General features: G+C 40.1%; 1 protein-coding gene across 1 annotated transcript in view; it reads left to right on the top strand.

The window, feature by feature from the left end:
• GRAMD4 (GRAM domain containing 4) overlaps positions 1-14,212 on the top strand; it is a 50,121-nt gene that overhangs the window by 14,812 nt on the left and 21,097 nt on the right. Inside the window, exons 3-4 of the mRNA XM_009999451.1 lie at positions 4,653-4,773; positions 13,228-13,289. Coding sequence (XP_009997753.1) covers positions 4,653-4,773; positions 13,228-13,289 — 183 coding nt within the window. The remainder of the gene's footprint in view (positions 1-4,652; positions 4,774-13,227; positions 13,290-14,212) is intronic.

The following is a 14,212-nucleotide window of genomic DNA, read 5'->3' as shown; positions in this document are numbered from 1 at the left end:
ATGCCATACAATGGTGCAGTAGAATGCTGGGTAGCTTGCCTTGACAACGACATGGTGTCAACTAAACTTTTTGAATTGTTAGGTCTTTAAACTAATAAATCCTTAGAGAGCAGGTGCAACAGTTCTGTTACAGCTAATAGAGGATAAAATGCTATAAGAAACCTAAAATGCATATGTTTTTTTCATAACTTGTGAGACACATAGCTGATCTTGGTCTTTCCTACAGGGTCAACTGTCCTACAGTTTCAGTGCAATAATATGCAAGTAACTGTAGTTGAAACACTGTTGTTGCCTTTTCTCAATTTTTTCTCTTGTTTTTGTGCAATATTGTCCAGATGTTGTTGTGCTTTTTTACATGAGTTGGCTTTGCTAGAGAGATTTTAAAGGGTCACACCTGCTGTCACAACCAAAAGGGTTACCCAGCCTGCAGTTTTATAGAGATTATGACTGTGATTTGATAGGATTCTGTAGTACATAAGGACGCAGAGACTTTTTTACTCTAAGTTTCTATAATTGATTACAGATTACAGGCCAAAAATAGCACAAAAATCACCCCTAGAAATTGATAAAGCAAATATGTATATGAATTAAAAAATACAAGGCTGTTACAAATTATTGGCAGCAAACTTTACTATGGCAGCAACCAAGTAGGTGTATACTATTACAGGTTACTACAAACTTATCACTAGTGAAGCCTACTTATCCATAATATAGCAACAGATGTAATTATGATGGGTTACTTCTATGTGCTTATACATATGTTTACAAAAATACTAGTATGAAGCCTATTGAACATATCTCAGAAGGTGGCAAACCATCCCACAGGGAAGTAGAAACCAAATCCTCTGCAGCAAGGGTTCAAGATCTCTTAGAAAGCTTGTGTGAAGAGTTCAGCTTATTTAGGAGAGGAGATGTATGTGCAGCACAACAGTTCTTCATTGAGAGAAGCTCCATTTTGTATAAAAATTAAGTTATTTTCATATCCCAGAGCAATAAGGAGGTCTAGACACCACTACTTCATACATCAAATAGGTGTTGTTTTGATTTTTCACATGGAGTAGCCAGTAGATGTCAAGGTTTTCTTTTCTCTCAGATCAGTTTTTGTTTTTCCAGGCAGTTTTTCTGTTCTTGGAGATTGAACAGCCGATGGCAGTTACCAATTCTTACTTTCTCAGGGCATTTCCTCTTTTTCAAGACTGCTCTTCACCTTTTCATATGATAAGTTACTGCTACAGTTCCTTGTTTTTGCAGTTATCAATGGTATCTCAGGTTGTCTCTGCTTTCTAGGTACCAGCTGCACTTCTCAAGGATGATTCTGTTTCCCTGAAGTAGTTCCCAGGCTGATTGGCATTTTTTCTGTTCGTACTTCCACAGATGTTTTCTTCTGTTCAGCAATATTTCTTTTCTAACCAAGACACCTTTATGGCTGCTCACATCACCTGGATGTCCAGTTAAGACGTGCACTGAGCCACTTGTAGTATTTTAATGTTTGTTGCCCAGCAGAGGATAGGGAGCTGAGATTGATACGTCTGAGAGGGAAGTTACAGAAGTGATTAATCTTGGAACTGTGGCTTGACCTTTCAGGTTTTACCCTTTTGTGTGTGTGGGTAGTGGGAAGGATGTTTAAGTTTAGATTGTCTGAAGGTGAAATCTAAGGAGTACTCTGTTCTTATTCTCAAGGAGGTAACTAATCTGTAAAGCTCAGTGGTAGGTACAATGGTAGATGAAACTTCCAAGGTCACATGTTCTACCAGGTATCTTGTCAAGGGTCTGTGACCTCTGCTCTTTGCAGCCAACTTCACTCGTTCTGCAGGGGGAGCCTCTGGGTCTAGAGGAATGTCCTCTGTAAGTTCAGTTCAGCTTGCCCAAATTGTAGATTATTTCAGGAGAGAGAGAGCAAGAAAGAGCACTACTTTTATTTTTTTTATATATATTTTTTTTTTCTTTTGCTTCCCCACCCTGGTTTCTGTTGCTTAGCAAATGTGAAGTAGTGTTTAACTAACCAAACAGGGGTTGTACAATGCCAGACCACACTGCGGCCAAAGTAGCAACAAACGCTGCTTTGAAGTCTTGGAGGGGCCAGAGCATTCATAGTGGGATGGATTTAAATTGCAGTCATGTACTTGAAAGTTAGGAAATGCAGTGAAATGTGAAGCTGTGGCAATCCTTAATGATGAGATGCTGCATTCTTTGTTTTGTAGGAGTTCTGCCTTGTTCGTTGTGTACCCTTTATCTCTGCCTTTTTGCATAAATTCTGCATCTCTGGCACTGCTTGTCCTCTTAGTGGTCAAGCTTCTGGGAGTTTTGTTTTTAATAGAACAAGATGTAGCATAATCAGAACAACTGGATCAAGGACGCTGGAGGATCTGAGTAGACTTTCAAGGGCATTGAGGTTAATTTACACTACTTGTGGTTTTCTTACGTATGCAAAATGCTGCATAGTCACTTCCTCTTTAAAAAAAACAAACGTCCCTAGTGCACAATTTTTTCCCTTTAATGGTCTTGAGAAGATAACATCCCTATCAAGCTTTGGAATTTTTTGTGATATCTTCATGATATTGTGCAAGCTTCAGTGCATTTGAAGTGCAACAGATGTTTTCCTTCAGCTGTGTGCATCCTCTTGTTCTGGAACAAAGCAAGCCCTTGAAAGTAGGGTAAGCTAATTATAAACATAGTTTTCTTGTTGCATTTAAAATTCCTTGTGGACACGTGAGTAGGAATAGCTCCATTACAGGTATGGACATGTCTGTATCTTTTCATTTAGTTACAGGAGAGACAATACCTGCAACTAACCCTGCCCTCAGAAATAAATTTCAGTCTTAGTTGCTGGAGGATAACTTGGTTTCTGTGCTCCAATGTTTCTTCCTGGGGTCGCTAACAAAGCAGTGTCAAGATGACAGCATTCCTTTCAGTTGGGTTGGGTTCAAGCTTTAGTCTCATGGTGGGAGCAGTCATGTTGTACTGTCCTCTTGATCACAGAATCATTCTAGTTGGAAAATACCTGTAAGATCCTCGAGTCCAACCATAACCTCCTAACTCTACCAACCATTAGCCTAACTCTGCCAAGACCAGTTCTTAAACCATGTTCCTAAGCACCACATCTACATGTCTTCTAAACACCTCCAAGGATGGTTATTCATCCACCTCCCTGGGCAGCCTTTCAGTGAAGAATTTTCCCCTAATATCTAATCTAAACCTCTCCTCTTGCAGCTTGAGCCCATCTTTTTCCCATCTCTTCTGATACTGTGCTCTAACCCTTTTGGGTTATGTGGGAATAAAGAGGATCTGCCACTGCCTACAATGGATAAAATCATGAAAGAAACTGCTTGATGCCCTCCTGCAGAGAGGAGAGATTGTCGGTTCTTCTGAATGTTTGCATTAGGGCTTGGGGCCTTCTTAAAACATGTAATGTTTGGAGTCAGAGAGGCCCAGAGGCCAAAATTATCTGATTATCAAAGATATACGAGGCAATATGTGAAAACAAACAAATGAGGTTGCTGGAGGGTAGAACACAATATGCGAATCTTGTAAAATGATGTAAAGCCTGAACCCCTGTGTCTGTGTTCATAGTGGAATTAGAAAGTACTTCCTGTTCTGGTTTGCTTCAAGCTTGAAATATACCTGCTTTTCTGTTATTTATTGTTGAGACTGAGCTTAAAAACTAACCAGAAGACCAAAATGTAATTTTTTTTGTTTAAAAAGAAAAAAAAAATAATTCTCAGGCTTGTTTTTATCATGTCTCTTGTATACCTGTCTGGGAAGAGTGATCAGTGATAGTGACCCTGTTGTAGCAGTAGAGTAAAATAAAGTCATGAGAAAAGATACAATTAGTGATAAAAAAGCAAGGCTATTTAGTCATAAAGAAGGCCTTATGCATAACTGATAGGAAGTTCTAATTAAAACAATTGTGAGAGTGTGTATATGTTTGCATAAGTAAATATGTATGTGTATTTATTAATATATAAATTATTGTACCTGTAACAGGCACACTGTAACTTCAGGCAAGGTTAAAATCTGAACTTTGTTCCTTGTCTCATAACCTCTTTTTAAAACTGTAAGGTATTCAGGTCTTGCAATATGTCCATCTGACTTACATAAAAATACAGAGGTGCCAGAAATTGATGGATAGAGGGTCATATGGCATCATATAACTTTATGTGAGTATATGATGGTTTTGATTTTTTTCTACCCATAGACATGGGGAAAGAAAACAGATACTTTTTCTTTTTTTTGTTTGTTTTATTTTTTTTCACTGGATTTAGCAATATACTACCTTTTCTGCTGATTATTTCTTTGGGGAATGAAGGGTATGGCATGTTTTATTTAGATGAAGGTAGTATGTATCTGGTATTGCATCTTGAAAAGAAAACTTTAGAGTTTTTTTTCTCCATACTGTAACAATTGTAAGTAAACATTTTTTACATGATACCTCTCTGTACTTGTTATGAAGTCTTTGTAGCTTTTGTTTACTTGGTTTTTCTGGTCAATATATTTGGTATAGCACAAACGAAAAAAAACCACCACCACCACCACAACCACACCCAAAAAACAACAGAAAAAATCCCTCACTTAATCTGTCATAATTAGGTTTTATATTTCTTATAGGTATACTTCAGGTTAACTAAATAATTTTTTTCTCTCTTAATTAACAGAGGAGGAGCTCAGGAAACTGAGGGAAGAAACAAATGCTGAAACGTTAAGGCAGGAGCTAGAAAAGGAACGTCAAAGGAGATTAGAACTTGAACAAAAAGTCAATGAAGTACTTAAAGCAAGGTAAGATAAATATTTAAAGCAAGGTAAGATAAATGTATTCATTGTAAAGATGAAAGCCACTTGTCATCCCTGACTGTTTCTGGAGTTCTGGTGAAAGCATCCATTTTCAATCTAGGCTCTCTTTAAAGAAATTAGTAGCTCTAAGAGAGAGAAGCTGCCTCTGTTTCCCTGTAAAAGTACATCTTGTACTCCCATGTACACCTTAATTACTTGACTGTACATAGTGTTCTAGCTAGAGGTGTCCTGACACTTGTCTGGTTGGGATATTCTTCATGTCATCTTCTTGATGCACTGCCTCTGGGATCTCACTTACCCAGAGCTGTTCCTGCACCCTGAATGTCAGAGACTTTGCTGTGCCATTACATGTGCTTTGCCTCTTCAAAACCTGTGTTACCTCCAGGCTGCCCAGGCCTTGTTACTCCTGTGCCAGTGAGGGCATCCCAGTATCACAGCATATCCCTAAATGTGTGGAGTTTGAGCTTTCCTTGCTACTTCAATGACAAATAGAACCATGCCTCCCTTTGCCCCTAAGTCCTTTTGACCTTGATGACACCCACCTTGAGGATGCAAAGCATCACATTTGATGTTGTCTCCCCTTAGTCTGCCTAACTTCTTTGGATCTTAAGACCATAGCAGCTGCTTTGTGGCCTTGTTGGTCTAAAGCACTTGCACACATAGCTGCCTGTGTTATCTTTTTCAGAAGTAGCTAAGATTACTTGGCTGAGCCATAAGATCTGTTCCTACGGATGGTTTGCCATCAAGTACTGTCATCACAAGGTGGTGCAGGCTGAGGTGGTAAAAATATGTGATAAGCACTGCCAGTTACTTAGAGGTGACAAGCAGGAACAAACAGGCAAAGTGTTTTGCTTGGATATAGGATTCTGTACCTACCCTGGGTGTGAAAATGCCTTTCTGATCAGGCCAGCAGTCCATGTCCACTGATATTCCGTAGCAATGGAAATAGACATTTATAGGGAACATGTGAGCTTAGTTTTCTGTGGTCTGTTTGCCTCCTACTCCTATAGAACCACATAATCATTCAGGTTGGAAAAAACCTTTAAGATCATTGAGTCCAATTGTAAATGTAATGCTACCACATCCACTACTAAACCATGTCCCTAAGCACCACATCTACATGACTTTTAAATACCTCCAGGGATGGTGACTAAACTACTCCTCTGTGCAGCCTGTTCCAGTGTTTGACAACCCTGTCAGTGAATAGATTTTTCCTGATATTCAATCTAAACCTCCCTTGGCACAACTTGAGGCCATTTTTTCTTTTTGCTTGTTACTTGGGAGAAGAGACCAACCCCCACCTCACTACAGCCTCCTTTCAGGTAGATGTAGAGAGTCGTAAGGTCTCCCCTCAGGCTCCTTTTCTCTGGACTAATCAACCCCAATTCCTTCAGCCACTCCTCATAAACATCCACACACACTGTACTTAGGGATATCAGAAGGTACATTGGGTGCTTTTTCTTTCAGAATCTCCAGACCTGTTATCCATTCATTTATTTAACCCTCTCTTGAAAGTGCTGGAGCTATCTGCCACTGGAAGCTATGGAGGCAATATGTTACAGAAGTCCCCTCTTGGCTCTAAAGAAGCATTTTATTTTCTTTCCTTTCCAACAGATTTCATGGTGATTTCAGGAGGTGCCCCACAGTTACAGAATTGTGAGGTGTGGTGAATGATTGTTCAGTATTCAGCTTATTTAATACTCTTGATAGTCTTTTTCTCTCTTATTCTTCTATCCAGACTGAAGAGTTCCAGCATTTTCAGTGTCTTTAAGAGTACGCTGTCCCTTTCATCACTTGTTGCTCTTTAAGTGTTGTGCCTTAAGATGAAGAGGCAGAGCTCATGCAGGATTCAAACTGTGGGTTCACCAGGGCCTTGTATAGAAGATAAATTTGGCCTCTTATCCTCAGTACTCAGTGCAGTGGGGTTCTTTAGCTGATGTTTTGCACTGGTTCTGTGCAAGGTTGGTCCATGTGCAGTCTTGACCTGACCAAGCCAGTCCCACGTCTGTGCACTGGCAGTGTGATATAGACAACTCTGATGTGAAGGTGTTCTTTGTGATGCTTTACAGTTGCTCTTACAGATGACAAGTGGGAGTGGATTTTTATTGCCTAGGTTGTTTGGACTGGCTATATGCACATGTAACTTCGATTTTATGTCTAGACTGATGTTGCCTGGTTGAGAGCTGGTGGTGACAGTGGAAGAGGACAGACTTTGTCCCATCCCCCTGCTGAGAATATTTGTTAGCTCCATAACAGCAATACAAAGCACTGAGTCTTGTTTTCTGTTATCAGTACATAAAGCTGATGCGTAAGGATACCTTCTGTCTCTGACTTGCTGCCTTGAAAACATCATTTGAGATGCAGATTCCACCTGCTTGTCTTTGAGCACAGTAAAGATTTTGCCATTAATGCTGGTGTAGGCCTTGAAGCTCTCTCCTGAGAGCAGGTATGCCTGAGCTCTAAGTCATGTGCCAGCAAAGGGGGAGAGTGATCCCATCATTGCTGGGAGTCCTAGAGAAGGATGAGGAACCATAATCCTCTGCAGGAAGGACCTGTAAGTCCCCATCATCCTGCCTTGTTTCAGTGTAATGAGAATGACCCAGGGTCTGATATGGCCCACTGTGACTTAAAAATACATGTGTTTTACAGGGAAAAGACTTTGAAGGTCGTTATCAATATCTATGTCAACATCTGTGTCTTGTTGGATTGTGGACAACAGCAAATTGCTATCAGGCATCCTATTCCTATATCAAGGCAGGATGACCTGTCTGCTTCAATGCTGTATTTCCATTTAAATATGCTAAGGATTACAGTAGTCCTTTTAGCTTGGGTGTTGCACTTAAGGGTTACATTCAGCCAGTTATCTCCTTTATCTGAGTCTTCTTCTAACTTGTCCTTCTAGTATTCTAACCTTTTTGGGACAGTCAGGCACGTGTAAGATGCCAACAAAAAAGACTTTGATGACTTTCCCAGTTTTTACCAAGTAGAAGAAAAATCAGGTTGCCTACAGTTTTTCCATAAGTTGTGTTCCATTGTGTGAAAATCTTTTTCATTGCTTTTTATCTTTTTTGCACTTTGCTGTAGATCTATGTCCTATGTTTAGGCCAACAAAGTGATGGCTGACATAATAGGCTAAATTTTACATCTGATGAAAAGTTAATTTTATTAAGCAAAGTTACCACAGAAAGTTACCTCTCCTTATGTCAACAAATCCAAATTTACCCTGCTTCTTAGCTTATTTTTCGTATCATTTTTAAATAGATACGCATGTAAACATGTTGGCATGTACTCTTTGCTTACAGGAGTGAAGTACTAATGAAGACTAAATCATGCTGTAGTGTAAGAAAGAAGAAATTAATAGTTGAAGCATTCAGAAATATTTGTGTAGTAGATCAATACATGTAGCTATATAAACACATGTTGCTAACTCTTCAGCATAGAGAAAACAATGAGTCTAAATATTTAATTTTGGTTTTAGTGTAGAACATTGGCTTCTTTCATTGACTTTTTCACAGGGAGGTGGGACGAGAGGAGAAAAAGGATAGTAGTTTTGTTTGTCATGGTGTTTATTGTCTGTATGTCTGAGTATTTGAAAACATGGTGGCCTCAGGTGAAGTTTTCCATCAATTCACTTTGGGACAGCCCAGCATTTGGTGCAACAGCTGAAGCTTGTGGCACTTTACTAGTGGAGCAATGCATAAATAATTTGGAATAGTTTGTGTGAGCAATGCTTTAGTGTAAACTGTGGGCTGTTGCTGCCTTAGTTTGCAGGTTGTGAGCTTGCTCTGTCACACAGAAGACAAAAAAAAATGACAAAACATATAGAAGTTTTTCAACAACACCTACCAACAAGCTGTGGCTTATGCAAACCTTTTTAATAGTATCATTGTGAGCTATTTTTAAGAGGAGAAAATAGACAATATTACATAAGCCACTATTCCTTGTGTACCACTTACCTTGGTTCATTCTTCTGGTCTCTTGTTAAATGACATTGTCTTCCACGTGTGTGGTGTTCTGAGCATGGCTGAATTTGTCCATCGAGAAGACATCTCAGCTGGAGATTGCTCTAGAGGCTGGAAGTGGTCCCTCTTGGAAGGATCCCTGTCAGGCATGGGACTCCACACAGGTAGCAAGAACCTGAGACTGGGGTCAAAAGTTTCTCACCCAGCTGCTGTGCTGTGCTGGCATTGCTGACACATGGACGCGATTGCTGACATAACCAGTTGGCTGAACTTTAGTGTGTGCCTTTATTTTTAACTGAGTAGATTTGGTGACAGGCTGCTGCTTGTAAAGTAGCTCCTGTCAAGAGGATTTTTAATTTTTTTTTTTTCTGCCCATGGACATATAGATATTGTACCACTTTGGGTTGATGATGTGTCTCCTGAAACCTTTTGTTTTGTTTCAAAAATTACCAGTATAGGACACTAGCCATGTAAAATGCAGGAGTATGTGGTAAGTAGGACAAAGGCTTCTGGAATGTTTAGTGTATTTTAATGGGAAAATGTTATAAAATATGAAAGTATTTTAACTCAGTTTTGTGACAGCTCCTCAAGCCATGTATACTTGAGTGATTTGCCTTTAAAGTAGGCTGTGAAGATACCTCCTTTATGGTTTTTTTTTTTTTTTTTTTCATTTCTGAGGTTGTAAAGTGCTTTTGATGGAAATTCATATGCATTCATATTGCTTTGAGCAGTAAGAAAGATATATCAGCCTTCCACAACAGCTGTCAGAAGAATGATGATGGTTTGCTTGTGAACTCATTACTGATAATCAGCCTGTAGGAAAATTGTTTTTCATATGTCTGAGAACATCCTTGCAGTGCCTGGACTTGTGTGCAGCAAGTGTGGTCTCTACATAGTTTTTTGGTAGAGTCTATTGATTCACACACACCTCTACTTGCAACTGTGTTCAGGGTCCCTTGCAACTCAGTATATTCTATGATTCTATGACTTCTAAACCAAGAAAACAGTTGTATAGGTATAACTCTATGCAATTTACAGGCACCTATAAACATTTTTGAGATAGGACTGACTACACCCTAAAGCTGTGACACTTGCAAAGGAATGGTCATCAAACAAGTGTAGGTAGATGAGAAGCAGCTCTGGGGCAAAGTGGGGGACAGCACCCATCATAACTGAGGTGTCAGCCAAATCCTCTCTTCCTTCCACAGTATGTGTTGACTGTGGTTCATGAGTACTGCCAGCACTTAAGCTTCTGCTGAACTGTACAGCTGCACCAGGTGGTCTTCTGTTAACTGATTTGAGATGCTGTCAGAACTGCAGAGCCATATACATGCTTTTGCCAGGTTCTGTTGCCTCTCCAGGCATCTACTTCTTTCATTGAGTCTTCCACTGCCATCTAAAATTAAGATGCACAAAACCAAAATACTTAGTTAAGGTAAATGGCCTTCAGTGTAAACACTCCCTTAACTTCTGTGTCATACTTGCAGCTACAGAAATAATCCTTTGGTGCTGTTCTGTAGGGCAGCATCAAATGGTTGCTCCATCCATGTGTGCTGGTCATTTTTGAATGCTGCTAGTCATGAGCAGCTCTCACAGTTGTGCAAACCCAGGCTTCAGTATATATTAAAAAAATGTAAAACAAGAATGGGCATATTTGTGTTTGTCTTCTCCATTGGCTTTAGTTGCGCTGATATATTCTGATCAGCCTGTGCCTTTAAATGGGTCCAGTCTCCAGTTGCGTAAACAAGACCCAGTCTCAACTTGGCGGTCTGTTGATGTTCTCAATCACAGTATTTTTTTCTGGGTGGAAGCCATGGTGCTGGAGGAATTAATGCAGTTTGTTCTCTTTGGTGCAGGCTGCCATTAGGAAGCCCTCATAGAAATAGCCTTTTGTGTTGTTTTGGGAACCATTTATGTTTTCCAGCCTTTTAACTGATCTCTGACATTAAGAGTGATTCACAAGCTGTAGGAAAGAGAATTCCTTCCCTCTATCAGTGGTTTTGTTGTATTGGCTGGTTCTACATGACCTGATTTTGGGTTTCTTTCTCAGTGGGTGTGCAAGCTGAAACAATGAATTCTGAGCTTTCCAGCCCAAATCTGTCTGAAACGGCTAATTATAACCTGATTCACAGGTGCAGTAATGAGCTGTCATTAACCTGATGATTCGTAAAGGTCAGGTTCTTCACAGGGAAGGAGTAACAGGCAGATGGTAAGAAAGACATTGCCAAAAAAATGAAACAAAAGAGCACCAAGAAGAGCCAAACCCAAGCCAAACCGTCACGTGTTCTTGATGGAGCCCAGGGAGGCAGCTATTCAGAGCTGATTCTTGATAAGATCTTATAAGCCCAGGGAGGCAGCTATTCAGAGCTGATTCCTGATAAGATTTTTTTATTTTTTCCAAGAAACACGGGGAGTCATGATACTGAGCTGCTTCTGAAAATGTATCTCAGCACGTCAAAGGAAGCCCTAGCCTGAGGGCTCTGATGGCTGGCAGTGGTGGGATCCCATCTCTGCTCTGCCACAGGAGCTGTTCAGGCGTGACATGTCCCAAGTGCCTTTGCACTTGGAGCATGCATGTGGAGCAGGTTGAGTAGCTGGCTCCTGCTTGTGTGAACCTGCTTACCTGCTTACTTCCAAAATGTATCTTCAGCTTCAGTGAAACACTGTGGCAGTGACAGATTGAGGATGAAAATGCCCACCTGTATGGTGTAACTGCCTGGTGTGCTGACAGAAGAAAACAAGACACTGCTGTGTAATAGTTTGTGCAAATTTGATTACGTTAGTTACTGTCTGTCTTTAGAGAGACAGAGCTGGAAATTGAAGAGATGGAAGGGTTTGGTGGAAAGAGTAAGGAGTAGAACAGGTTTTAGGTGGGGAACCCATGGTTTGTATAGAAACTGAGGAAAAATAGCTCAGAAATCCAAGTTAAAAATTAGCTAGAAAAAATAAATGTGGAATTTCAGATGGCTTTTGAAAAGAAGAGTTGCTGCAGATACAGAAGCTGTGTAGAAAAGTTCTGAAGAAGCATGAAACCAAGTCACTTTGAAAGTAGAAACCATTAAGCTCGGCTGCTGCACACTGATAGATGTCTGGTTATAATTTTAAATCAGTAAATTATTTCTAAATGTTCCTTTTAGAAATTAAGGAGAATGTGGAAAGCTCATTAACTAGGGACAGTGCTTAGGAAGGAAGGGAGATAATTTGTTCTGTAGTGACTCCATCATAGTTGTTCAGACTGCACACATTCATAATGGCCTTCTCTGTGTGCAGACAGTACAGTGAGATCTTTCTCCAATGTACTTAATAAAGGAACAGCAAGAAAGAGAAATTTATATCCACCTATATCAATGCAATCTACCCAGCACAGTAGGATCCCTCTTCCCACTCTCCATTTGTTGACCAGCATCCCAGTTGGTTCCCGTTCTGAGCAGTGAAAGATGGAGGGAACATTTGAAAGCACCTATGTTGTAGTGATAATAAAATATCACAGCCAACACATTTTTGTTTCAAGCAGTAATCTTTTCAATCATACAACTCTGGGTCAAATAAAGCTTGCTATGGCTGGTGTTACGTTGTCAAAGCTGCTGCTTCATTAGAGAAATCTTTCTGTAGGATGTCTACATGGATGGCTGAAGACTTTTGGACTGAAGCCTGAAGTGTTCTCAAGACAGTTTGGCAGTTGGAGGCTGTGGATAGTGCAAATGTAATTTGAAGCCTTGAGCATGTACAGAATGGCAAAAGCATTTGTGTTTTCCAAAATCTGTTAACTTTAATGGATGAGAATAATAGTCTTGACTTATTTTGAAAGATGAGACCAATGATGCCTGCTCCTCGCCATGTATTTTTAGAAAATTTTTTACTCAGTTTTTCAGAACAATATTTTTTACAAGTTTTTAAAAGATATTTTTAAAGTTCATTGGTATCTGCATTTCAAGAGCTTAAAACATACCATTTTAAATAATTCTTGACACCTATTCCTCTTGTTGTGAAGATGAGTGGTGTTTGATTGGAGTAAAGAGGGCAGAATTCAAGATTCATGCATTAAACTGTGCTTTTGTTCTAGTATTGTGGTTATCAAGTTGCCATATGGATTCCCTTTTTGTTTATTACTGTGGAAAAAGTCAAGGCTCTGAAGAGTTTTCCCAGCAGGCATTGCAATGAATACACAACACAAAGGCATAAGAAATAAACCAAATTTTATACTAAGTTATTTAGTAATTTAAGGTGAATTTGAGCTGTTGGTGACAGGAAATGGCTAAGCCACACTTCTCCTTCCAGGAGATGGTATTTACCTGGAACAGAAGTGAAATTTGCAGTGAATATTTTGAATCCTGCAAAAAGGCGTAACTTTGATTATCTCTTGTCATGATTGTGTTATTTCAGCTATAGAAGCCATGGAGGTTCTGATTCTCCCTTTACCTAAATGGAATAAATTATTCGCCTGTGGCATTTCACATTGTTTCAAATTTCTCTGTAGGACGGAAGAGGTGCCTGCAGCTCAGCAAACTGCAAAGCCACAGATGCAAGCCAATGGAACAGGTAATCTTGGTCAGATCTCTACCAACAGTTTGATTCAGTTTCTTTTTCTTTTTTTTTTTTTTCTTTACCCATTTCATTTTCATCTTTAGAAGCTCAAACCATGTTGAAAAACTTGCTGGGTCCGTAATCAGGCTGAAGAAGCCTAATGTGAAAGACCATTTGAGCGGCTTGTTACTTCTCTGTACATAATTCTGCATTTACTTTTTGTAGTTGACTTTGCACACCTGAGCATGGAATTTGTTTTGCCTTCTAAAGACTTTCAGAATGTAATGAAACCTGTTGCCTGACTTCCATTCTTGCATGCTTTGTTAATCCTTGATTTACCAGAAGACTTCTAAAAACATTTTTCTTGCATGTTTAAAAATGACCATTTTGACTATTGTAGCTGGCTGATTGATCTTTCATGCCACTGTTTAATCATACCTTAATTTTATGGAGTTCTATATACTAAGTTTGATCCTAGAATAGTTGTGACCACTGTCCTCTTTGTGACATTGCTGTTGTGACCTACCTTTCTAAAGAATAGTCAGTCTGTTCCTTCTAGATAGTGATCTTCTGAGTTACAGATAAAGCAAAAGGGGTTGGTCTTGTTCTAAGCTGAGCTGCCTTAAGGCTTTTACCCATAAAAGAGCACGCGGCAGCGCAGAAGAGAGAGCGGCAGCAGCACCGGCAGCGGTGAGAGCTGTTCCTTTAAATTTACTGAGGATTTGAGAGGGAGCCGGGCTTCCCAGAGACGGTGAAGCCGGGGCAGAGCCAGGAGACCCGAGTCTGAGCGGGAAGCCTGCGAGGGAGAGGAAGGCTGACGTGGCAGGGGGTGTGGCTGTGAACGGCGGCAAGGGTTAAAAAGCGGCCATTTGGCAGCCTCGTCTGAGGCCGCGGCAGCGCAGAAGAGAGAGCGGCAGCGGCCGGCGCGGGGGGGACCC

This window comes from Chaetura pelagica, unplaced genomic scaffold (assembly GCF_000747805.2).
Source record: "Chaetura pelagica isolate M959 unplaced genomic scaffold, ChaPel_1.0 scaffold15, whole genome shotgun sequence".
Classification (NCBI taxonomy): Eukaryota; Metazoa; Chordata; class Aves; order Apodiformes; family Apodidae; genus Chaetura; species Chaetura pelagica.
The sequence above is the reverse complement of the archived record's forward strand: the minus strand, read 5'-3'. Positions and strand labels throughout refer to the sequence as shown.